At 44.5% G+C, this 25911-nt stretch overlaps 3 protein-coding genes across 3 annotated transcripts; 2 read left to right on the top strand and 1 right to left on the bottom strand.

Annotated features, from left to right (window-relative positions):
• Positions 1–900: 900 nt before the first annotated feature.
• On the top strand, positions 901–3529 carry pde6hb (phosphodiesterase 6H, cGMP-specific, cone, gamma, paralog b). The gene is made up of 3 exons (XM_070980448.1): positions 901–994; positions 2359–2516; positions 2632–3529. Exons 2-3 carry the CDS (start codon positions 2374–2376, stop codon positions 2747–2749), a joined length of 261 nt encoding a protein of 86 aa, XP_070836549.1. The 5' UTR covers positions 901–994; positions 2359–2373; the 3' UTR covers positions 2750–3529.
• Positions 3530–5530: 2001 nt separating this feature from the next.
• Positions 5531–9284, top strand: LOC139343039 (retinoic acid-induced protein 3). Its single transcript, XM_070980427.1, has 4 exons — positions 5531–5852; positions 6647–7849; positions 8608–8663; positions 8851–9284. Exons 2-4 carry the CDS (start codon positions 6715–6717, stop codon positions 8938–8940), a joined length of 1281 nt encoding a protein of 426 aa, XP_070836528.1. The 5' UTR covers positions 5531–5852; positions 6647–6714; the 3' UTR covers positions 8941–9284.
• A 2975-nt stretch (positions 9285–12259) lies between these two features.
• Positions 12260–25871, bottom strand: LOC139343049 (RNA binding protein fox-1 homolog 2-like). Its single transcript, XM_070980441.1, has 8 exons — positions 25128–25871; positions 20915–21002; positions 20186–20242; positions 19706–19853; positions 18534–18576; positions 16112–16209; positions 14937–15012; positions 12260–14625 (listed from the first exon to the last, which is right to left on the bottom strand). The coding sequence occupies exons 2-8, from the start codon at positions 20976–20978 to the stop codon at positions 14581–14583; spliced, it is 531 nt and encodes a 176-aa protein (XP_070836542.1). The 5' UTR covers positions 20979–21002; positions 25128–25871; the 3' UTR covers positions 12260–14580.
• Between the last annotated feature and the right edge of the window lie 40 nt (positions 25872–25911).

Below are 25911 nucleotides of genomic sequence, written 5' to 3'. Positions count from 1 at the left end.
AGATCTATGACTGGTGTTTATCAGTTTAATTACTGCAGCACAGGCCCTCCCAAAGTGGCCGCAGTGCTCTCTTACAGCGAAGGTGCCAAACCCATGCTGTCAAGCTTAGACGCAAATAGACATGTAATTAACTCTCATTTGGAAGGAAGACTTGGGAACTGAGGTGTGCTTAAAGCTGAAAGTGAAAAAAATGACAAACCTTTTGACTTGTCATGTGTAGTCGATGGTATAACAAGTTCATCTATACTTTTTGGTAGAACAATGAGAACATTTGTACATCTGGAAATGTCCAGCAGCTTGGCACTACAGCTCAGAGCCAAAACCTGATTAAAGCAGCGGTTTATCAAAAACATTTAAGAATTAAGAAGTCAAAATATCCTCTACTCACAATCCAAACATGCAACTGCTATGATAGGAGGAGGAAGTGACTTGTTTTCATGGAAGTCACAAGTTACAAGTGTAATGTTGCTCCTCAAAGGATACTTGAAATGTTGAAATATTATAGTATAACAGTTTACTTATTGATCAACTGGTGGCTACACTGGACCAACAGTCCACAACATCCCACATGTGAAACCAGCATCTCACATGGACCTGAAACGAGACCAGCAGGTCGTCTCCTCTAAAGCTAAATGCAGGCGTGCTGAGGTTTAGAGGGATAAGCCCGATCAAATCCTTCCAGATTGATCTTTGACACCGTCTACCCAGTAGGCTGCACCGCCTCCCCACCACAGCAGGTGCGGGAGGGCAGCGGTGGGTGGGGTGATGGGAACAAGGACACTTGGGATTCAGGGAGGGGAGGAGGGGGACAAGGTGCTGGCTTGGTGGTGAAGTTTGGCTGACCTTTTCCGGTGACCATGTGACTGGAAAGAGGAGGATGTGGGGATTAGAGATGATATAAAAGCACAACACAGGCAACGCACTATACAAACTCAAGAAGAAAGAATCAGCTCTGAGCAGAGATCGGTGGCCTTTAGGATATCTGTAACAACAGGTGAGAACAAACTCTGGCTTTCTACTGAAATCATTCAAATTTACAGTCTACCTTCATTATAACAGCTGCTGATTCAAGATACAACTTGATGATGTTTCCATGGTGCCAAATTGGCAATAGTAACTACTTGTGGACTGGTTAATGCTAAAAATGAGTCATGTCTGCACTGAGCTAACAGACAGAGAAGAAAGCAAGAATTCAGATGAGGATGAGTTAGACTCGGATGGTGATGATGGCTTGAATGCAGGTATGCGTTTGTGCATTGTTTGCTAAAACTGTAGACTGACACAAGGAACATCTTGAATGACAATCACAAGGGATTTGAACTTGAGTGAACACTATAACATTTTCTATTTATCCTGTGCAAGCAAGGTGCTTTGATGTTACAATTTCAATGGCTAAAAGGGGATAGCAAACTACCAAATTGTAGGTTGAAGTGTTGATGCAGTCAAGATCAGAAATGCAATAGTTAAAAAAAAAAAGTCTTAAAAGACATGAATAGCAACTTAGAGGAGGGAACAGGTGTGTGTAAAGAGGATTGACTTTAAGGGCAACCATCACAGCGACAGATGGCCAACAACACGTTGGGCAGCGTCTCCACAGCTCAGCTTCACAGATCTCTACACATGAGAGCAGAAAGGTGGAGCCTCTGTGACCCTGTCCAGTCTACATCTGCTGCTGCTGATGCAGACGACACACACATTTGAGTTATATAACGTGCCAAACCAGGGTGTTTTCCACCTTTGTCAAATTACCTTAACAGGATTACCAGTGTCAGCAGTCAGAGGAAGAGGGGTGAGAACTAGATCTAGATGGGAAGGATACTGCTTAAGATCGGGTTTGAGATGAGGACAAACAGCATAAAAAACAACCCCATGAGTTATGTTTTGATACTTTCAGGTTGATGCAGCAGCACTAAATGAACAAGACACCTGTGCAATGGAGGTTTACTGATGATGTGACTGTAATAGATAATTTATTATTTTAATGTTTGATATGTAAACTACCAAACATCAACATAATGTAAAAGTTCAGGGTTGGCATCCCTGTTCAAGAAGGGCAATTAGTCCACTGTAAATCAGAGTGGGATTAGAGCTGATCTGTCTATTTAAACTAATCTGCATAATCTCCACTGACTGGCTTTGGGAGGTGGAAGGAAACAGGATTAACAGAGGACAGCAGAGAGAGAGAGGGAGTGAGAGAGAAAGAGAGAGAGAGAGGGAGAGAGAGGGAGAGAGAGAGAGAGAGGGTGGGGGGCTGAGGACCGAAGAGGAGAAGGCAGAGGAAGCTGCAAGAGAAAACTGTGATCTCTGAGGAAACGCATGTGCAATGACACTTTTTCAAAAATGTCTTCTGTCTTTCAGTCATCCTCATCTGAAATGAACGCCAGCCCCCCTGCAGGAAGCGCCCTGGCCCCTGGTGGAGCCACTGGCCCCACCACACCCAAGAAGGGACCACCCAAGTTCAAGCAGAGGCAGACCCGCACATTCAAGAGCAAGGCCCCCAAACCAGGCCAGAAGGGGTAAAAAAAACATTTGCATTATATTTATGAATATATATATGCATTAAATGCAAAAAGTCAAATCAGATCATGTTCAATAACCACGGCCACTCACCTGCCTGTTTCTCTTCTCCAGCTTTGGTGACGATATCCCCGGCATGGAGGGTCTTGGCACAGACATCACAGTGGTGTGCCCATGGGAAGCCTTTGGCGACATGGAGCTCAGCGACTTGGCCAAATACGGCATCATTTAAACCTGCTGCCTCCTGCCTTCCTTGCCTGCCTGTACCTCTCCTAAGTCTAATCCTCTCCACCCTGCCTTCTCTCCACCTCAGCTTGGCACACCATGATAAGGCTGCCAGCAAACCCCCTAATGCCCTCTCGTCTATCTACCTCATGCTTCACTCCACTCAGCGGATGGAAAGCATAAGAATGTTCTTATTTTTATATTATTATCATATGATACTGTGTATATTCTATATATTTGAAATGAGAAGACGAGAAAAAGAACTCCACATACCTGACTCCCTCTCCCTTCATCCATCTACAGTAGTCTTCTCCTGACTTCTCCTCCCTCCTCATCTGGACTCCCCTCTCTCCCTCTGCCACTCCTAACCCACGGCAATGGACGCAAGCAAAACACTAGTTAATACTAGCCTGTATTTGCTTCTAGCTGTCTATTAAAATGTAAATATTTTGTTCTCAGAGTTGAACCTTTTTACCTTGTCTTCCATCCTACCTTTTGTACTTCCTCCCTCTTTTATTTTGCATTGTATTTTCTATTCCTTGTGCGCAAGGGTGCTGTAAACACCAAGGGATGCAAGGAGAGCGTGTAATATGCTGTAATGGTGTCAACGACAATGCACTTTCACACGATCATGGAGGATGAAATCCCTTTTGTCCCAAGTCTCTCTCTCCTTGCTGCTATCTGAACCCACGCCCCTCCTTAGAGAAACCAATGACATAAATGTTTTGCGTTGCACTGTGAACTGGTATGTCCTGATAGACGCAGTAAAATGTGTTTATTTTGAGTACTTGTGTTGTCTGTCTCTTTCTTTTCTGGAACACTTAGTAAAAGTTAAAAAGAAAAAGTGAAAGCATGCCAAACAAAGGGAAACAATCATGATTTGAAATCACTGATAAAGACCTTGGATAAGGAACCACATGACATTACTTTCCAGCAGTCATCGAACTCAAATTGATGACATTCCTCCTGTGTCTTGACTACAATGCTGTCTGAGTACATCTAATAGTAATTAAAGCTCATTTTAAGGCTTCCTGAAATCAACACACTCCCACAAGGCTTTTAGTTGGAAATGGAAAACAAACCATGGTGTTCGCCTTTGCAAATGTCACATAACAAGTCATTCCTCTCATCTCACAAGGAAAACAAATCCAGATCTGCTGGTCGGCCTACTAAGTAAGCTATCGAGCTCAAACTGTGCACTGAAGTCAATCTCTTACTATATTCAGACAGTTAGGAGTTATGATGAAAATGATATTTTAGACATTATATAGAACAATATAACCCTTTTGTACTGATGAAAACCCATGTGTAACAATTTTGAAACCATGCTAGCAGCATGCTAACATGCTGATGTTTAGCAGGTGTTATACAAACTAAACCTCAGCATGTTACCATTGTCATTTCCAGGGGTCACTATCTTTGTTATGCATGTTAGCATGCTAACATTAGCTAATTAGCATCAAACACGATGCACAGTTGGTGCTGATGGGAACATCATCAGTTTTGCAGGCATTTGGTCATCAAGCAAAGTAATGGGTAAACTGAAATTTTGACCTGACGGTGGTGCTGCTGCATGAAAGATATGAATGTCTGTACCATCTCATAGTTTTTGAGAGTTGATCGTCAAAGTCATTAGAGCTCATCCTCTAGAGGCAGAGAATGTCTTAACGATCCTTCCTCTAGTTGTTGAGGTGCTTCAGTCTGGCCCAAAGTGGTGGGCCGACAGACTGACAGACTACAGACCATCCACACTCCCGCTGCTGGTGTGGCTGAGAAGACGAGAAATGGGAAGAACAGAAATGGTTTGGAAAAATAAGACTCAAAATTCACCACAGAAACACAACGTCCTTCAACACAGCCCATCAACAACTATTCCCAGAGACTTGGGTTGCTATGGTTTCTCTTTCCAAATAACGATCTGGTATCAATGCGTGACTGATTGTCTTTACGCATATGTTTCCCTTCTTTCATATTCAGCCCAACCTAATGACAGCAACAGAGAACGGAGACGTCGTGATTGTTTTGGGGATACTAAAAATAAATGATGTCATGCTTGAACTCCTCTGGTGTCTAAACTGACACATCTGGGAGACTTTAGTTTCAGTGCCTCATATTTTCAGTGGACGGACATTAATGTGGTTGCACACCACACACTCTTACATGTGCACACTGTTTCCTCCTGCGACAAACAAGCTTGATGAGTTGAAAGATAAATCTCTGTCCTTCTGAGTTTTACACCAGAGTGAATTTAGAGTTAAAGAGTGACTTAAGATTCACCTGAACACACCCTTTAAGCTCCGCGCTTGTACAGACATGAGCTGCGGTGTTACGTATGGGCTTGTAAAAGACAACAGTTGAAAGCACTCAGTATTCTTGACGCAACACCCCTGCAGCCAACTCAACGAATCCCAATGTTGTTGCTATGATTTACAAGTAACTAAGGTGATGGCTGCTCCTGTTCTGTGTCCCGGTGAGACTGGGATGAGTCAGCTGGGCTCTTACCATAACTCCCTTGCAACAGTGTGCTTCTTACCCCTTCTGAGTATGTCTTTCACATGACAGAATGTCTCACATTTGATCCAGATCCTCCCAACAAAGCACATGATAAGTAGCAACTGGATGCAAATTCTTATGGGAAATGGAAATTCATGAAGAGGGAGGGGTGAACGCTCCATCCCTGTGTGTGTGTGTGTGGGGGGGGGGGGGGACGTCACCTCCAGGTGTGTGAGCCCCACCTATTATCTGAGGGAGGGTCAGAGAAAGCGATCTGAAAGGAAGGTATGAGTAGGGATGCAACTTTCTTTGCTCTAGCCAGACTTCTTGATTCGAGGTGAAAACAATCCTCTCTCCAACTGAGTTCAGACCTCAACGACTTCATCGCTTCCCACTCTTCCTCACCTTGTACTCCTCGTGTTACCTCGGGCCGATAAAGACATGGACACATCCTCAGGATAGGAGGTGCGGGGACTTCTCACTGAGCGGCCGCTGAAGCTCCAAATATCTAAATCTTTATTGCAACGCTTCCAGGCGAGCTTCAGATCCAGACTTTTGGAGCGGGACTGAGAGGTGGAATTTGGAAGTGTTTAGACTCACATCCCAAAGGATAAGTGGTAAGTTCCTCTGTGTTTAGAAAGGTTTGGTCCAGCTGGAGTTGACCTCTTATTGTGAGTGGTAGCTTTAACTTTTCAAGTCAAGGTCACCAAACGTGTACAGCTATTTTCTTTCGAATAATAACATTTCTGGAATTTCTGTACACTCTATGCAATGAGTTTGTCGGCCATGCCCTTAATGTAGAAATAATGTCTAAAAATAAATTGATTCCCCTCCTGTATAACCTCCTCCACAAATGTAGGCCAGCGTGGGGGCAAAGTTGAGAGCCTGGGTCATATTTATCAGATGATAAGCCTCCAAAAGGTCGTATTTGAATCTGTGACGGCGAAACAAAGGCTCTGCTATGGGCTGGAGGAAGTGAAAATCGGCTATCAAGACTGAATATCTCTGACTGTCTGTCGCTCACAGCCAGTCTGTGCTGCAAATAAACCCCAAATCCATGTCTGTATCTTTGTGTGTGGTAGCAGAGAAGTTACATTTCATGTCTGTTGCTTTGTCCCAACCTCACCTCCAGGTTGCAGTTGTTTTTTACTCCATTCTCGGCTCAGCCTAACACACTCCCCAGCCTTGTTCTGGCATGTTTATGCACTGCCTCCTCCCGCTCTCTTCACTCTGGCTGTCAAACCGCTCTCCCCTCTTTCTTTTCTACGCTGTGACCTCTTGTCTTATCCTGCCTTTCGTTTCTGCACTGCCAGTCAATACGCTGTTAACGTATTTTGGGAAACTCGTACAACTCGTTGGTGGCGTTGCCGTCAAACATGCGAGTGAAGTGTTTTGTGTTTTTTGTTTTCAGGAGAAAAGAGCTTCCATATCAAAGGACATTTAAAAGGAAGGACTGAATCCCCACGTGGATCCCAAAAAATGAAAATGGCCTTTTTATCTGGCAAATCCCTTTTTCCACTCCTCCTCTTCTTCTATGGCCCTCTCAGCTGTCTATGCCAGTCAGCCAACAGCAGCTCAATCAATCCCACAACCATCATCCCAGCCACCACCTCCTCTTCTTCCTCAAATGCCACCTCCCTGTCGCGCGTGCCGGGCTGTGGTAAAGGACTGCACCCCATCTATAGGTACCTGTGTGACCGGCGGGCAACTTGGGGTATTGTACTGGAGACCCTGGCCTCTTCAGGCTTCCTGCTCAGCATGGGTCTCCTCTTAGGCCTGCTGCTCTGGTCCCTGTGGATCTGTATTTCCTCAAAGCAACAACGCAGCAGCATCGGAGGCACGGTGGCCTGCATGTCCATGTTCTTGTTGGCCACAGCTGGGATCTTCGCCACCACCTTCTCCTTCATCATCCGTCTCACCCCTCAGACCTGCCCCACCAGGCTCTTCCTCTTCAGCGTGCTCTTCTCCCTGGCTTTCTCCTGCCTGCTAGCCCGCTGCCTCGCTCTGCTGGGCTTCGCGGCTGCCCGGGGCTGGGGGGAACCCGCCCTGGCCCTGGGGCTCTTCGCCGTGCAGGTCATCATCTCAACCCAGTGGCTGATCCTTGTGCTGGTCCGTGACAAGAACCCTTGCACGTACAGCCAGGAGGAATTTGTCATGCTGCAGATCTACGTGCTGTGCCTCCTGGCGTTCAGCTTGATCCTCTCCTTGCACTTCCTGTGCCGCTCCTGCTTCACATACAGCTACAGTTACACAGGGGCCGGCTACCTGCAGGGGAGGGCACAGACCACACTGCTCTTCCTCACACTGTTGATCTCAGCCTGCATCTGGGTGGTGTGGATCGCTATGCTCGTCAGGGGAAACCCCGAGTTAGGCCGTCGACCGCGATGGGATGACCCGGTGATCAGCATCGCCTTGGTGGCAAATGGTTGGGTGTTACTGGTGGGGCATGGGTTGTCCCAGGTCGCCTTCCTCTGCAGGGGGGAGGCCAGGTCCAAGGATATCCCTCTGAGCTTTGCAGGCTGGACCAGCCCCAGTGCTGATATCCCAGGACTGAACAGCCCGAAGGAAGGGAAAGAAAACGGGAGCTTTGAGACTGATGGTGACAACAAGAGAGGTGAGAAGCTGTCCTCATTAGCCAAACTGAGTGCTAATTGAAAGGCTGTTAATTAGGCTCAGGGGCAGAGACAGACAAGGACAAGAGCTGCAGCTAACAATTATTTTCAATATTATTTCATCTGCTGATTATTTCCTCGATTAATCTATTATTTTAGTCTATAAAATAGATGAGGAAAAAGGGGAAATTTCACAGCCAAAGGGGACGTCTTCACATTGTTTGTTTAGTCCAATATTCAATTTACTGTCATACAGGACTAAGGAATCCGTTATCTAGATAGTTGCCAATTAATTTTCTGTTGGCTGTGTAATTGATTCATCAAACAATTTATTCATCTGTAAAAAACAACAGTAAGATCTATAATATTTATCTAAAGGTTGCTAACATTAGCCACCATAAGCTAGTGGTCATACCAGACCAAGACAGCCTGTAGCAGCAAAACCTTTGAGTGTATTAAACTGAGCTCTGGCTTGTTATCCTTGCTTCAAAGGAGTTTTTTGACCATTTCCTCTGCAAATAACAGATCAGTTAAAATGTATAAATCCCATCTGACTGTACAATCAAAGTCTGGCCAGTAATTACAGAATCCATTCCCTGTGATAAAACTTAACCCCAAGCCAAAACGAATATGGAGCTGGTGTCTAACATCATAGAACCGATTCCACCATCAGTCAGCTCAGCTCTGTGTGGGCCTGCATGATGAACAGTATATGATAATTAACAATAATTAGCTAACTGTATCGTGTGACTCCCTTCAGGCAGGAGAGCTGAGCCATCGCTGCGATCACCCTACGAGTCTGGATTCTCCATGACAGTGAGTAATAAACTATTAGGATTAACAATCTGATTCCACACGCTGCAATTAAGCAGCGTGACCTTTCACTACTGGATGCAATTATGGCTAAGTCACACTGTAAGGTTGATGACAGCGCAGTTTATCATGGGATATAACCGCACTGACGTGATGAATGTGTGATTATATGTTTCTGTGTGTGTTTCAGGAAATCGATCCTGACAAAGATTTCTCCATCCCTCGTGCTCACGCGACCAACTACAGAGAACCTTATGATGAATATTATGGACACAATTAAAATCACGCTCATTATGGTTCTTACACACTCACGCACACTGCACATAAACTGATATTTACCAAAACCAAAGCTGAGGGTGAACCCATGCACTAATCTGTACTTAAAGCATTTGGCACAAAAATATGTTTTCCTGTTTTTTTACGCTTTACTGTTGAAAGAAATGTTATTTCAAATCTGCCATGGGGATGTAAAATCCTCCAAAAGAAGAAAGAAGGCTCAGCAGTGACTCATCTGCTTGAGTTTCATCATCGAGGCTGGATGGGTTCAAATAGTCCAGCTTTCTTCTGGCGGGAAATCCACATCACAAATGCTGAGTGCAAGTGAGTCTGGTGTGTGTGTGTGTGTGTGTGTGTGTGTGTGTGTGTGCACATTGTGTGCTAGTCTAAGATGGTATATAATAGCCCTGAGGTGATAGAAGAGGCGTGAAACTGTCACTCTGAAGGTGCCAAACTGCTGAGCAGAGGCATCTGTGAATGGTAGAGAGGAGGGATGTTAGGAGGGGGAGAGAGGAGGAGATCCGATGAGACAAGACAGGAGACCTGTCAGCACTGTGGAGGCTTGTGCCATCACTGATTAACATCTTCATATTCAAAGTTACATTACAGTTGCTCTGTTCTGTCAGTGCTGCAGCCCCAAAAACAGAGATGTACTCTGTGTGCGTAGAAAGCGACACATGTTCTAATGATTTCCTGCACATATTTGTGACGTGTTATCAATAAAATCTATAACAGCCCAGATTTGTTTGTCATATTCTCAAAGCCCAACCTTTGCATCTCCCACTCACAATCTGTACAGATGGCACACCAAAGGCCAATTACTCTCTCAACCAGATTCGGAGCCATGCCTCCAGGCACCTGCTACAAACTAGAAGCTCAACCACAGAGCAGGGGTGCATTACCACAAAGAAACCACCAGGGGGCAGTGTCTAGGCATAGTCGCTGATCCATGGCTGCTCAGGGAGGACGAGACAAAACCAGAAGTCTGAAGTGACTACGACACTCAAGAGGAGTGTTTTAGCAATAGCAGCAGAATAATACCATGTAATAAATGATATAACAGTTGAGATTATATAATCTTGGCACAGACAAGACTTAAACATTGTTTAAATCCAACAACAGTGATCTGTAGTTTCTGATGGATTCACTTTGTGGTGGCCTGCAGTGACTCTGCCATCCACAAAGGTCAATTCCTCACTTCAATAGATGCAATCTTCACACATCCCCCTCTTATCAGACGGCCTTCAATCTATTCTTCCAATTAGCTCGACTTCAATTACTCACAGAGAGCATGCCATCAAATTGGCAATTGGCCTCTTGTGCATTAGAGCAATTATCAGGGATATGAGGTTTCCCGCCACATCCAACCCATTTACGGCCATTAACTCCAGATGCAATTAAAGATTGTTCCAGATTGTTCCCCCTTGGCAACGATGAGAAAGTTGGAGGTGGCGGAAGAGCTTATCGCACTGTGGATTCGGTCAATGCAACCCAGCCGAGCGGCATTAATCGTGTGCAATTGTTGCCTCCATCATTCATCACGCTGGTTTATTGAGGAGGGAAAGTTTCTGTACAGTCTGAGAAGTGATTCTTGGTTAGCCTGCAGCGCAAAGGTTGCAACTGTTCGTTATTTCATCAAAAAGTTTGGCTTTATCTCCTTTTGGTGCAGGCTTTCATGCAGTTTAAGGCAGTCTCTCTGCTGACTGGATAACCTCATTCCAGCCAATCACTGGAAAGAAAACGATAAGCTTTAGACAATCAGGGGAAGGAAATATTAGAATGGAGAGCAGCTCCAAAATAAAGAAGCATATCTGGGAGTGTGCTCTATCACCTCCTGATACTCTCCACATATGAGGGCTTTGGTGCACAATGTTACCTGAGGAATGAGTCCGGGGCACAGGTAAGAAGTATCCAAAGACCAGTATAAAAACCAAACAGTTTATTTATTATATACATTCAATAATAATGAAGAGAATAAACAGAAGGCAGACACAAAGATGGCAAAATAAAACATTGTGAGAAAATACATGTCACTTATTGAAAAAAAAAAATCACTTGGATAAATGAGCTTTTAAGAGCATGTGACATAAGAAAATCTACATGCAATTCAAACTCATTTATTAAATCCCTGTACAAAAACAAACAAACAAACAAAAAAACCTCCCACTGGGTTGACTTGAGCACAGTGCAGGGAGTCGGGGTCAGCGGCTGAGGCTGACTTTTGCTTCTGTGTCATTCCAGCACACCTCTGCAGCGACTCTGCAGCCTTCAGAATAAGATTCACTCGAATCACAAGAGACGGGGAGGAGCAAAAGCCAACGCGCAGGAGTCACCGCGGCCGCACCACAGTCGAGAACAATAACAACACCTAAACGCCAGCTTTCTGCAGAGTGGATGCCTGAGGTGGACATGTTGCTAAGTGAGCATCTCATGTGGGCAGGTTCATGATAACACTCCGCACCAGCCTCGAAGCAGGCGACCGCTGCCAGATCACGAGCCTCGCCTCTCTCTTCACAGAACTTAAGACCGAATTATCTTTTATTTTGTTTTATTAAGTTTTATTTTCATTATAAAAGCAAACCACAGGGGTCCAGGCATACCAAATTAAACTTTACGCATCTGATATGACTGGTGATTACCATGAGGACCACAGAGGCACAGAGCAGAGATAACCCACATTACTGAAGCGGACCCGACTCGGCCTCCATAAAACGACTGTGGGCCGCTTTCCCCGCCCCTCCCCAGCCGCACATTCTCTACCGGACCTCTACCGAGACTCCTCGTCTCTCCTGCCACCTCGCATCACATAACGTCTCTCTCCTCCTGCCATGTAAACACCTCCTCCTCCTCCTCCACCTCCTCCTCCCTACTCTTCTTCCTCCAGCACTATGATTTGAATTCATGCACAAATGAAAAGATTCTGACCGACACCCTTCCTCTCGCACAAAAGCATGCATAGCAACACTTCTGATAATACTTGCAAGGAATAATAAGACAAAAAAAAAAAAAAAGAGGTAATGCGCGTCAAAAATACTCATTGGACCTACTGCACACATTTTCACAATCATACAAAACATTATCCCTCCTTGCTCTGTCCGCTCCACCCTGAGCGAGCTGTAGCCCCGGAAAAACGTGAAAAAAACAAGAAAAAGAAAGACAGCAGGGGACGTTGTTATCCTGTCAGCTAATGATGAATGGCTCAGCGCCTCACCTTCAGCGCCACACTTCCCTGCACTAACCACCCACACTTTGTTTCATTGTTCAAAAAGGTGGCCGCTGCTGGGACACATGGCCCTTTCGACAATGTGTGGACGTTTCCCTCCTTTTGTTTTTTACTCTGCCTGTGATTTGGCCCCACCGGCAAGTGCGATTCAAAATATCCTCTCTGTCTTTCTGCATGTCCCTCATGACTCCATCTGTTCTGATTTCCTGTGTCTGAAGCAAACACCTCTACTTCTACAGCATGTTTGTTCACTGGGAAAAAAAAAAAAGCCAACAAATTAGCGCGTGTGGACTGAATTTGATTGAACAGGGTTGTTTTGTTTGGTGCAACCTTTTAAATGCGCGTTCTTTTTGCAGACGCTGCTTATATGACATTTCCCAGGGTGCTGTTTCGACACTGTACTGAAAAATACAGCTTCAACCCACAAGATTGAAAAAGAAAAAGAAAAACATATCAAAGTAAAGGCAAAAAAAAAAAAGAAACACAAAAATAAGAAATACATCAGGACCAAAAATGTGCTTTCTTCAGAAAATCTTTGGAACCAAAAAGGCAAATAATAGCAATAACAACATAGTGAGAGTATATGGCGAAGTGATACATACAGGACAGAGACTTGGTCTATAAACGGTCTGTCTTTCTATGATGCCTTCAGACAGACCGGTGAGGAGAACTTTAAAACGATTCCGTCTGAACGATCCCAGAGAACATGATGGAGGATTTAAAATGACAAAATGAAGCCTACGGACAGCAGATGTGGTGTGCCGTCACATTAAAAACCATGAATATAAATAGAAAACGCATCAATTCTCATTACTTCAAGGCTCCGTTACACGACTGCAATCTCTGTGTTTCACTCTGTTCTAATCTGGGCTGTTCTGCTGGGATCTACTGTTCTGCTGAGCTGAGATCAGACACCGTTTCCACGGCCAGAGCTCGAGCGCAGAGTGGCCCTGCCTGAAGCCTGCAGGCATTAATATCTCAATTGGCCAGGAGGGATTCCCATTTGGCAGCCTGGCAGATGATTAGCTTCCCGTGTGGGCGTTCCTGCTTCAAATCTGCTGTTGTGTTAAATCTAGTTCGTTAGTGTTGGATGGGCGCGTTGTCCATCTGACCCCTTCCTTTACTGCATCGTCGCTACAGCTGGAATGTCTGATGGTTTAGGAGATAGAAAGAAATGAAGCGTGTCCTTTTTTGGAAGAAGCGCTATGAGCGGGTCGGAGGTGAGCCGTGGAGGGGAGGTGCGCTGGATTCTCAAAGTGGACATGCGTACAGGGTCAGTTTGCAGCTGAGGATCCCATCTTAGTGTTGCAGTTACAGTAATAAAAGGAATATGTGCAGGCCAGCAGTAAGGACAAGTGAATGGTTCTGTCCCTGAAAATACTGGACAGTTTCAATGCGTCCACATTATATGTCATGACATTTCTATGCAGCGTCTCACCAATGGCAGCGGACAAAAAAAAAGAGGAAAAACTGAGGTAATGCAGAAGAAAACAAAGTCACTTGTTTTTTTTATTCCTTGTCGTTTTCACACTTTGTTTTACTTTTTTTTTTTAAAACATTAGTTTTGATTTCTTGTGTTTCCTTTTACACTTATGGGAAGCTGTAAAATGTTGGAAAATGACAAAAAAAAAAAGAGGGAGAGAGACGTTTCCCATGCTGTGTTTATAGTTTGTAGTTACTGGGACAACAGTGGTTTCTGTCAGTCAGATGCTCCCAAGTTCCCTCCGGCTGAACGCTCAGCGATCCGGCTGACAAAATAACAATCATTCCTACGTCTTCTGTGTTGAGCAGCCCGAGTTTGATTCATGTTTTCGTTAATATACCACGATGCTAAACCAAAGGGACGACTCTGCTGTAATGTAGTGTTAAAAACATTAGTACCGTTCTTTTGTTTAGTAACGCTGTGCTGCGGCATCATTCTGTGCAGGCCAACACTAAAGGAAAACGCGGAGGAAACCGTGTACTCGGTGTGTGTCTACAGGTCTGATTGGGTCTTATAGGGCAGTGGATATACTGTGAGTTCAGAGGAAAAAAAGGGTTTGTAGTGTGCAGGGTCACACAGGAACAGCTGTCTCTCTCCTTCAGGTCCCGTAGTGTTTCTAAAAAACGTCTGAAACTGTGCCCCCATAGTTCAAAGCAGCACGCTCCAGCTTTTTATGTGGGAGACACTGGTGGCAGTTTGTCATTGTTTCCATGTCAGCGTCAGACAGAAGAGAACAGAAACAGAGTTTGAGTTGATGATGTGGCAAAAAGACCTCTCTCGCCACAAAAAAAAAGAAAAAAGGAAAGAAAGAAGGAAAAACACATGAGTTGTCACTATAGTCCGTCTGCAGGAGAATGAAGGGGAGCTGCTGCCAAACAAAGAGCTTGAAAAAGGGTTTTTGGAGCGATGTGAAATTCCTTGTGGTGTGATTTGTGGTTTTAGTAAGGAGCAAACCTACTGTATCCTGCCCGGTATAAACTGGCCTGAAAGAGACAGAGAAGACAACGTGGTCAGAGTGGAAAATACAGCTGGATACTACGAGTGTGAGTGCATCTATACAGAGCAGTCTCCACATCGTTATGCTACAGAGTTACATGACGGTACGATTCTTGACCCCAGGGTGCAAACGTGCACATGTATTTATTCATGAAGCCATTTTTCTGCATCCACTTTGTATTCCATTTGCCTCTCGTTAAAAACACTTCTGCACGTCTTCACACGTCCCCCTTTTCAAAACACAACTAATTGACGTTCCACACGCTTTGCTTTGTGGCACTTGTGTCAGTTTTCTCACCATGGCTCCCACTCCGTAAGCAGCAGCAGCTGGAGCTAAAGCGTGGTAAGGGTCTGTAGTGTACACCCGGCCGTAACTAGCAAAGGAAACACAACATAGACAAGAAATGAGGACAAATCATCAAAGGTATCCTGTGGACTGTCTGACTGGTATTAGAGGTCCTACAATACCACAACACAATATTTTAAGAGGAAGGAAATGCATTCATTCACAGAGCATGTTCACACTGAGCCGCTTCAATTTGTGAACTCTTCTTTTTCTCTCCTTTCAGCCCTCTGTCCACACTGGAACAGCTTCTTAATCTTAACATACTGGCTTGGTGTTTCGGTGTGTATGAGAACGCTGAGCACTTGTGAAAGGTTGATGTAAGCTGCCGACAGTGAGGGTCAGAGGCCGCGTAGCAGAAACGTTGAGAGGGACTTTCTGTCTCCTCAAACACTCTCTGTAATTAATCATTTTAAATGGCGACATAGTCAATCGCACACAGCTACGCTCATTAACCTGAAATGATGTCACTTTGTCATTGTGGCCATAAAATAATGATTCGGTCAGCTCAGCTGTCAGTCCTTCGCTGAGGGTCTTACTGTAGGCAGAGGCCTCACAAACGTTACAAAAAACTCCTGCGTTGATGTTCTCAGCGTGCCTTTAATGCAAACAAAACTCCACATTGCACCTTTAAGACGGGTTTGCTCTATGTTGCTGTCACAATGGTTTTGTGCTTTCTTCCATACAACTGGCACAAAAAGCTGCTCCATTTACAGAAGATGCTGCCTTCAGTGAATGGTCAGATTTCATATGGTTTCATATATCCCATTCATTAAGAATGTGTAATCATTGTGTCACATTGATTAGGCTCCCTGGCTCTATACTCCAGCTGATCTTCTAAGATACATCATTACATTATCATGGTCAAAGACTTGCTGGCTTTCACTATGACCTGATCTATCCATTAGTGCTGTGATATTGAGCATAAATGTCTTATATGAATTCATCCTGCGGCCTTGGACTCCTCTATAGATTCTCCTCAGCCAGCTGCCTCGACTCTGTGCTGAGGCTGACTTCAGACACCACAGTCCATCTTTTCAGCCTGTTCTCAGCACCTCTGTTGTACACTGAGGTGTGTGGGTGTGTGTGTGTGTGTCTGTTCGTTAATGTGTGCCCTGGGCTGATCTCACCTGTCGCTGTAGGCGGCAGCTGCGGCGGTTGCTCCGGTTACAGCCGCAGGCTGAGCGTAGCGATAGGCAGCGGCAGCGGCAGCAGCAGGGTAGCCTCCCTAAAGACACACACACACATACACATACACACACAACCGGACTAAGTTGCATGTCTCTGAGGAAGGAGACACCTGGGCTAAGGTGTGTAAATGACTGGGTGGGGGGAGGGGGGATATAGAGATGGAATATACTGGCATTTCATTCTAAGAAATATATGTCCAAATATTTAAGACCACTTTGCAAAATCTATCTTTTTTGGTAATTTTTTAATAAATTCTGTCGATATTGCAACAAGAGTACTGTATATTTTTACTATATGTGATATTTGATGCACACTTCAGGGTCAAACTAGAAAATATAAAATATATTTATTTTGGGAATTCTTTTGAGTCCCTCATATTCAGTAAAAAAAAAGTAACCTTTTCCTAGTATTTACACTAACATTTCCCTACATAGACCATATGTATGTATGGCCAAACCTGATTATCATACATATATACATTCAGCAGTGAAATCCAGCCTGTCAGTATATTGCATTTCTGTATGGGGACAGGAGGAGGTGGTGTGGTGCTGGATGTGGGACAAGAGTGCTTTATCAATGAGACAGAGAGAGGAAATTGGACTGTCGAGGTTGAGTTAGATTGTATTATTACCACTACAGGAGAGGGGGAGGTAACAAACAATGGGAGACAAAATGTTCGCACAGTTGAGGCCATATAGAGACCTCACTGTCTCCTCAGGACAGAAGACTCAAGTCATGAACGGATACGACATGAGAGCGCCAACAGTCTGAGGACACTGAAGGTTACTAGAGTCAGAAGTTCAAGTGGAGACACATTTATGAAAAAACTGCATTGGTTTATTATTATTATTATTTATGTTCTTTCGCACGGATTCAGGAGACAGAAAAAAGGGGAGGAAGACGGGGGGGAAAGTCGCACACACAGACACACCCACGCAAGCCTACACTGACTAAACATCATCTCCTCGCACTGAGACTGCATGCACCACCCAAATTAAAAGTTCAACACAACACCACTGCACTTGGACCTGATCAGAGCAGAGCACAGCAAAGCACGACAGAAACACCCGCCGGCATTCTCCGAGACGCCTGCAGGACACGGAGCAGAGGCGGAAGGGGTGGAAAAACGGGGGGTTGTTAGGGCGGAGAGAGCAAGGCCTTCTGGGTGAGTGGAGGGAAAAGGAGCAGTAATACAGAACGTCCGCATGCAGCAGCTGATCAGCACATGCTTCAATAATCATCCTGGGAGGGGTCGGGGTGGTTAATTCAGGAAGAGACCATGTTCTCAACTTGAAGGAGTATCTCACATCCCAGGCTAACATTGACTGGCAGCCTCCAATGGTGCAAGAAACCTAGAGTTTAGCATAAACCGGCATGTTTGCATCCAAATTGAAAATATATTTCACAAATATGTTTGTGAGATGTTGGCGTTTTGTCTTTTTTGTTGCCAAGAGTACAAACTAAGGATGGGAGCCATTTTTTCTCTAGAGCTAGCCGAGTGGACAAAAGAGACCAGGTTCTCTTTTGAACAAACTGGTAGGAAAAAAATATACACTCAGTACAATTTAGTAGTTTAGTAAACAAACAAACAAACAAAGCCCTTCCCCACAATCGGAAAAAGTGCACATTTCAGTGAGTTAGTAGAAAAATAACGAAAAATTCAAAGCAGTGGTGATTTTTGGTTTTAAACAACTAAAAGAAAACATGTTCCAGATCAGATTGGAAGATGGTTCATAAGATCAGAGGAGGTAGTACAGTAAAACAATGCACACTGTGGGTTTGGTGTTGAATTGACCCTACCTGAGGCAATCTGGGACTAAGGACTGAGTCCTGAAACACTAGTCTATAGAGAGAACAGAAACAACCGTTGTCAACCTGGATACACACACACACACACACACACACGCGCACACACACACACACACACACACACACACACACACACACACACACACACACTTGTTCATACGCGCAAACACTCGTACACTGACGCACGCTCCCACACACGCCCACAGAGCGGCCCTTATAGTGGTGTCACTAAGATTTTGATTTGATTTTTAAATCAATGCGACCGATTTTGACCCAAGCTGCATTCAAACTGTGTACTGAGGGATACAAACACTAATCCTGAGGCAAAAAAACAGCGTTTATCATGGAGGACACTGTGTACACTTGTCACAAGCGCTGCATTGTGCTCCTAATCAGTTCTTCATCTGGACTCATTCACCTTTATGCAGGCAGCTCTGTGCAGCGCATGACTGGACGCAACATGCAGAATCACCCCCAGAGGAAAAAGAGCAGGAGAAAGCCGTGAGGGGAGAGGGAGAGAGGGTGTGTTGGGTGGGAGGTGAATTTACTTACATATAAGTCTGCAGCTCCGTAAAACCCATCCTGATACACCACACTGAGAGAAGAAGAAGAAGAAGAAGAAGAAGGAGGGAGCGAGACGAGAGAGAGGGGGGTGTAGTGGAGGGGGTGCAGACGGAGTGGTGCACAGTCCCAAAACCAGAGTGGATGAATATCACAACACAGCAAAATGTAAAAGAGAGAGAGAGAGAGAGAGAGAGAGAGAGAGAGAGAGAGAGAGAGAGAGAGAGAGAGAGAGAGAGAGAGAGAAAGTAGTTATTTCAAACCCATGCAGCATGCAGAGAAAATACAACTTCCATTTAAGCTCCACAACTGAAACAAAAAACATTAAACAATAGACTCATGGGGCTAATAGATAAAGGTAATTGAACTGAAATGAGAACATAAACTGCTATTGTTCCCCAGCTACAAGAACAGCAGGGCAGTAAAGGTTTCTTTGAATTGAGAGGTGTAGCTTTTTCGGTGGAGCAGATATGGAGAGGGTATTTCCTGCAGCCCCCAATTTCATCTTGTTTAGCTTCATTTGAGCGTCATCGCAGTAAGCAGCCGCGGGGCCATTAACCAATCAATTCTGCTTTGATCTCAATATCCTAGCAGTCACAACCCCATTAGCCAATCATCACAGCACAGCAACGACATGCACAGTAACACATACTGAGGAGACATAAAACACATCACAGTAAACGTGAATAAATTGGAGCAAATCTGTGTGCAGGCTGACTGCGTCTGCATAATGACTGCGTGTGTGTGTGCGTGTATTTATTCAAATCTGCTGATGGTGGTAGCTGTGTGTTTATTCAAATGAACCTTCAGTGGTGTAATCCCATCAGTGCGTCATACTCGGCTGAATGGCTTGTGAACTAACTGACAATGTGCCAGTTGGACTGCTGAAGAGAGTGAAGTGTGAATAATGTTTGGGCATGGGGACTGTATGAGCACAGCTGTGTTAGACAGAGACCTGGTCAAACAGAATTTGGAAAACGATTTGGAAAATGGCATCTGTGAGGTGCTCCTCAATAGATTTACTCGGCACTGAACAAAACGATTGATCTTGATCTTTTTGTATTTCTGAAATGTGTTATATAAAAGGCATACAGCAGATCTGGGACAGCTACAAAGCACGTGACGTCAACAGCTCCTGTTTCTAAGCAGCGCATCTTTCTCACCCGGGGTAGGCAGGGATGGCAGGCTGAGGCACGGCAGCCCGCACTGCGCTGTAGACGGGCCGGCCTCGGCCCCTGAGGTGGGCGCCGCGAAACGCCGCTGCTGCTGTAGTGGCTGCTGCTGCTGCAGAGGGGTAGGGAAACCCTGGGACTGGAGGAGGAGGAAGAGGGTAAAGGAGAGAAAGACAGAGAGACAGCAGAGGATTTAGGGGGGAAAGATAACGACGTAGGCAGGAAAAGGACAACGTGGGGAAAAAAAGGGGGGGGGGGCAGGCCAGGATGAATTAAGGAGGAAGCAAAGAGCAAAGAGAGAATAATCCAACTGTAGCCTTGAGGGCTTGATATTAATAAAAGTGTCAGTGAGGAGAAATGCTAGGCAAGCAGTGCATTAATATAAATTTCAGATTGGAATATGAGTAAAATTTAAAGTAAGCTGCAGAGACAGATATTAGTGTGGGCAAGGGAGACAGAGAGTGGTCTTACCTGCGTAGAGCTCAGGTCCGTACACGGCCCCCACCATAGGACTCAATTTCCACCCCGCTGATAGTCACACACAGAGGAAGGGGCAAGTCATTAATATTTGTAGTTTACATAAGATCCTATACTGTAAGCACCGCAGAGGAGGATTCTTTAAAAACTGAGTGTGATGGCTGCTTGTGTTGAGGCTGTCCGACAGAACACTGTCTTGTTTTCATAAGACAGATTCCTTCTGCGAGACTAACTCCAAACTACATTAGGAGCTACGATAACAGAAGAACGACGGAAACAAACAGCTGTGCTGCTGAGTTCTTGCCACATTAATCAACGGGATTAGCAAGTTATCACATTGTGTTTTATTCAGATTTTACACACAGTTGTATTTTAAGCCTCCATTTTTAGCATTTATAAGCAGTATAGAAACATTGAATAGATGGTTTCTAACACACTATAAAGTAGCTGCAATATAATCAAACAGTTCTCGAGTTGAACGTGAGCTCAATTCTAAAGTCGACTGACATGATGGCCGGTGGGTGGGAGCAAAAATAAGATAAACTGCATGGAATTAGTTTGCTGCCGGCTTTACATAATGTGGTCTGCAGCGAGGGAACACGGTGGCCTTACTGTGTGTCTCACCCTGCCAACGCCTGTGTCTCCCATGTACATGTACCTACGCTGTTTGGCTAATTAGGCGGGCCACGGTTTGCTGTTAGTGTGTTTCACTGTGGTTGTTACCATAAGGCAGTGTGCTGAGAGCCTCTCCGTTAGGGTAGGGGCTGACCATTTTCTTGTTAGTCATCACCCTGGCGGTGGCGTTATTCACCTGGGGACGGAGGAGCAGATGGTCAAAGACGCAGCCACAACAACTCAATACAGGAAAGTAAAGTACAACAACAGACTCAAACACAAGGCCAAGGCTGATACACTGGATGTGGTTTTGTTTAGTGTTTTCTACGGTAGAATTCTATTCGACGTGTTTGTTGTTATGTGCTGGTATGATGCTTGCCTCCATTTTTTGGAATACTGGTGCATCTGGTCTGTTACATAACCTTGTCTTTATCGTGAAAATGCACACTTGACGCGCAAAGGCCGGCTTAAAGATAGCTGCTGGATGCCATAACATCCTGTCGAGGGGTTATTTTCTGGTAAAGAATTCAGTTTCTTTCCGTTGGTGTCATGTGTAAAATGATGTCCACACTTTTCTAAACTGTGCAGAATGAAAAAACGATAGATGTAACCAAATCAGCTGGTGAATTTTACTCCTGCTGTGGCTGCTAACTGCTGGTGTACATGCTTGTGTGTAAAAGCAGGTGAGGATTGTTAGGGGGATTTTTAGTCGTCATGCAATTAAAGAGAGCTGTCCAGTGGAGATTTGGTGACTCAGTGTGGAGAGATGTAAGGGCTGCTATAGGTGACACTGGTTATGCTGTTGCTGTGACTACACATAAAGGAGAGGGCAGCAGCACAGTACAAGACACTGAGCTCTACTTTCTGGCATGTGCAGGTGGGAGTATTGTGGATCTGTCTTTTTTTTTTTTAGGCGCGTGTGCATGTTCTGAGCATGCAGGCTGACATTTCAGACTAATACTTAGGCTTTCAATCCAAGATGGCTCATAATCTCCTCTCTCAGCTTCAAAGGCTCACACTCCGGTCCCTTGATCTATCCTCATCTGCCTTTGATGGGCTTTAAGAGAAGGAGATTGTGGCTCTCTGTAATAACCCATACTGTCCGAGTGTGCTGCCCAAGCTCTGCATCTGACTGGTGTGGTGAGCTAAAGATTAATGACCTTTTGGCTCGATGAGGGAAGAGTGTGTGTGTGCGTGTGAGACAAAGACGGAGAGAGACCGAGAGACTGGGGAATGAGAGTGCTTGTGTGCACATACACGTTTGCAGTCCCATTTAGGAGACCATTAAGGCCGAGACTGCCGCTCGCACTGCCTCTCTCAGTGAGTCATGTTCTTTATCTGCCGAGCTTCATTCAAATGGAAATGAGGTTTACCTCATTTTTCCCTCATTGCAAATGACAAGGTCAGTGGCAAATGATTCAATTAGCCTAGCCTGGCTAGCTAGGTGACGGAACAGTCCGTGGGTGTCTGAGCAGGCACATTTTGTATGTAAATTGAGTTAATGAATCAAATTAATGTCAACATATTTTTGTATCACTTGTAAGAAGTTTGTCTCGACTTGTATGAAGTTTAAGTTGAGGATAATGAGGTTTGTCTAAAGGTGTGTGTGTGTGTGTGTGTGTGTGTGTGTGTGTGTGTGTGTGTGTGTGTGTGTGTGTGTGTGTGTGTGTGTGTGGAGAATATACACCTGTGTTTGCGTCATGTGCAATTAATGAACTTGGGCTGACAGGAAAACATGCAAATCAACAGAATATGGGAAGCAGATCTCAAAGTGTTAACGATTAATAAAACATTCAGCCTGTCTCATCCCACTTTTGCCCTCCCTGAACAATAAACCAGGACAAAATGAAGTCACATTTCCATATGAAACCAAACTTGTGGGGTTTACATACCTAAAAAGAAATAGTTAAAAAAAAAAGTAATACAAGGGAGAGAAAGAGGGGGTGCAAAAACATTTGTTTGACAAAATTAATAATCATATAACACAGAAATTACACGCAGCCAAATATGGGCGCATCACATGACCAAGAGTGAGTAACAAACCGAAAAAAGTAAAAAATTCAGCCAATCAGCAAGCGTCGGATGCAGCATAGAGACCAATCAAAACAATCGCAGCACTCCCACATCGAACACATACGAGACAAAGATGGGACAGATACGTTAAGAGGAAGGGATGCAGGTGAGAAGTGAAGAGACAGAGCCAGTCCATATACAAACACAGGGGAACGGAAAGATGGAGTGAAGAGAAAGAGGAAAAAAAAGGAAGAAAGTTTCCATGAGCAACACACGCACACAAAAAAGAAACTAATAACAATTACTATTGAAAATAAAACATATATCCCAAGGTGCATCATTCAAATAAAGCAATTAGATTTGGTGACCATTCTCCTGAAAATCTCATTATATGTGGTGGGTTGAGAAACAGAGCACCAAAAGGATGGAGGGAAGAGAAAGAGAGAGCGGAGGGGGGGAGGGAGAGAGAGAGAGAGAGAGAGAGAGAGAGAGCCGAGAGGGAGAGAGAGAGAGAAGGAGAGCTGGGGGAGAGAGAGAGAGCTGGGGGGGGGGGGGAGAGCTGGGGGGGAGAGAGTAAGAGAGGGAGAGGGAGAGAGAGAGAGAGAGAGAGAGAGAGAGAGAGAGAGAGAGAGAGAGAGAGGGAGAGAGAGAGAGAGCAATCCTCATTCCCAAAAAAGGAGAGAAATAAAATAAACATGAGACACTATGCCAGGCATTAGAACTGTGTGTCACAAACTAAGACCAGTACACTACAACTACTACTACAACTACAACTACTGGTACACAGTCAGTACACAGACAATCCACTACAAGAAAACCAAACCAAAAGAGAAAAAACAAAATGGCAGCATAAGAGAGACCCAAAAAAAGTAAGGTAAACCCCATATCTGTTCAGAAATGCATATGGTTACACAACACCGGCTGATTTGATAAGTGACCACATCCGCAGCAATGTGGCTTCTAAACAGATTTTTCATTTTTACATAAATTAGTAAATGATCTCAAATGAAACGGATCCAGTTTAATTTCAAGTGGTGCAGCAGGAGAAGACAATGCCAGGCTGTCTGAAACATGGCGAGTCAGGCTGCCGGCTCGCCACATGTTGGACATTTCTATGTAAGTTCAAAGCCTGGACGAACTCCTCGCCTCAACCTGTGAAGTCTTAACACTACGGTACAACCCCGATGCCCAAAAAAGTTTGGACGCTGTGTGAAACATAATAAAACAGAATGCCATCATTTGCTAATCCCTTTGCTAACGTACTCAAGAGTACAAAAATGATATATTCATGTTTGACCCTCTCTGATTTTTGTAAATATCTGCTTATTCTGAATTGGATGCAGCAACTAAAGACTGGGAAAGATGTGGAATGCTCCAAAAACACCTGTTTGGATCATTCCACAGGTAAACAGGTTGATTGGTAACAGGTGATAGTGTCATGACTGGCTATGAAAGGAGCATCCTGGAAAGGCTCAGTCGTTCACAAGCGAGGATGAAGAGAGGTTCACCTCTTTGTGAACACATGATTGTATAAAGGATGTTACTACATGTACTCAGGAACACTTTGGAAAACTGCTGTTGTTGTTGTTGTTGTTGTTGGTAAACACAGTTTGTCTATTCTGTTTTTATTTACATTTTAAACAGCGTCCCTCCTTTTATGGAATCAGGGTTCTAAAAGCAGGCTAGTCCATAATAAAACAAAGAAATTCAAGACCAGAGCAGCGTTATTTGCTCTGCAGACTGGGGTGGGGGTGGGGGTGGGTGGTCTGCATTCACTCAAAGCAATCATAGGCAGCAACAGGGAGCAAAGCTTCATATCATTTCTGTTCATTTTTTGTTTTATTAAATCAAGAAAATGAATACTATACACATTGAGTCCAATGGAGAATTAATCAGATGGGTTGTGGACAGCCGTGTCATTGCATAGAGAAGGTGATCACATTCGGTCATTCCCAGTGAGGTGTTAATGATGGTGGGGGACGGGCATGTGGGGAAAAATATTACTGTTAAGAGATCCAATCTGTTGAAAGAGACTGTGTCTGTGTCTGTGTGTGTGTGTGTGTGTGTGTGTGTGTGTGTGTGTGTGTGTGTGTGTGTGTGTGTGTCTGTGATACTGTTGAGCACTGTAACATTACATAACAGCAACAGCTTTCTAGGGCATTACACTGCATGGGTCTGTCACATTAAACTCACTGTGATAAGCACAAATGCAAAGACTAATATCTACACACTACTGCATCAAATGCCCATTTCAGGGGAGGGGTGGGAAGGGGATCAGTTCAGTGATAGATGTTTGTACACAACTTACCGTTGCCGTAGAAACAGCGAGTGGTTACCGTGGAGACTGACAACAACACACAGAAGTCGTCAGGGAAACAGAAAAAATATAATAAATGAAGGAACAAATAATCCTCGCAACAAAAAAACCTAAATGCTCCCCCCTTGCTTTCCCCATGTGAAGTAAAAACCTGACAGCATCAGTGTTACAGCTCAGAGTAGAAGAGAAAGAGGAAGGAGAGGGAGAGAGGATGCGAGCTCTCGATGCTTAACAGAGCTCTGAGCATCGTTACAACAATCAGAAGGTATTCGGTGCTCGAGAGGACAAAAGAGATGGCAAAGGAGGATGGAGACATGGGACAACCTCGCCTTAACCCCCAAAAACTAGCTACTGAATGCACAGCACAGGTCTGAAATGCAGCGAATTGGAACACTTCCAAGGGAAAGTCAGAAGCGCAGATACAAATGCAAACCACCCTCCTTCTTAAGAGCAGGACAGTAAAGGTTGGTTAAATGCCGTCTGGGTCTATTACAGTCAAAAGGACAAGTGGAGGTATTTTTGGTTAGATTTTGCAAGAAATGACTCATTCCTGTGTGCTAAAGTTAGGCCACAAGAGAAGAGTGTGTGTTTGGAAATTGGTCGTGGGCACAGTGGCTAAAATTTCCTGTTTCACCAGTCACCACAAAAAAATAAACACACTAAAGGTTGTATGATGGCAAAACAATACAAACTTAATGACGATGGATGGAAACAAAAGAAGGCAGACAGAGATGATGTCGGAAAGGAATATCAACGTTAGACAAACAGCTATAGG

Source organism: Chaetodon trifascialis, chromosome 15 (assembly GCF_039877785.1).
Source record: "Chaetodon trifascialis isolate fChaTrf1 chromosome 15, fChaTrf1.hap1, whole genome shotgun sequence".
Classification (NCBI taxonomy): domain Eukaryota; kingdom Metazoa; phylum Chordata; class Actinopteri; order Chaetodontiformes; family Chaetodontidae; genus Chaetodon; species Chaetodon trifascialis.
The sequence above is the reverse complement of the archived record's forward strand: the minus strand, read 5'-3'. Positions and strand labels throughout refer to the sequence as shown.

Bases quoted from the DNA above. Each gene is read 5' to 3' on its own strand.
- pde6hb (XM_070980448.1), top strand. From the start codon at position 2,374: ATGAACGCCAGCCCCCCTGCAGGAAGCGCCCTGGCCCCTGGTGGAGCC. The intron at 2,517-2,631 runs GTAAAAAAAACA...TCTCTTCTCCAG, and splicing joins CCCAAACCAGGCCAGAAGGG to CTTTGGTGACGATATCCCCG.
- LOC139343039 (XM_070980427.1), top strand. From the start codon at position 6,715: ATGAAAATGGCCTTTTTATCTGGCAAATCCCTTTTTCCACTCCTCCTC. The intron at 7,850-8,607 runs GTGAGAAGCTGT...GACTCCCTTCAG, and splicing joins TGATGGTGACAACAAGAGAG to GCAGGAGAGCTGAGCCATCG. The intron at 8,664-8,850 runs GTGAGTAATAAA...TGTGTGTTTCAG, and splicing joins AGTCTGGATTCTCCATGACA to GAAATCGATCCTGACAAAGA.
- LOC139343049 (XM_070980441.1), bottom strand. From the start codon at position 20,978: ATGACTAACAAGAAAATGGTCAGCCCCTACCCTAACGGAGAGGCTCTC. The intron at 16,210-18,533 runs GTAAGTAAATTC...GTGTGTCTTTAG, and splicing joins ACGGAGCTGCAGACTTATAT to GGAGGCTACCCTGCTGCTGC. The intron at 15,013-16,111 runs GTGAGATCAGCC...TTCCTTTGCTAG, and splicing joins GCTGCCGCCTACAGCGACAG to TTACGGCCGGGTGTACACTA.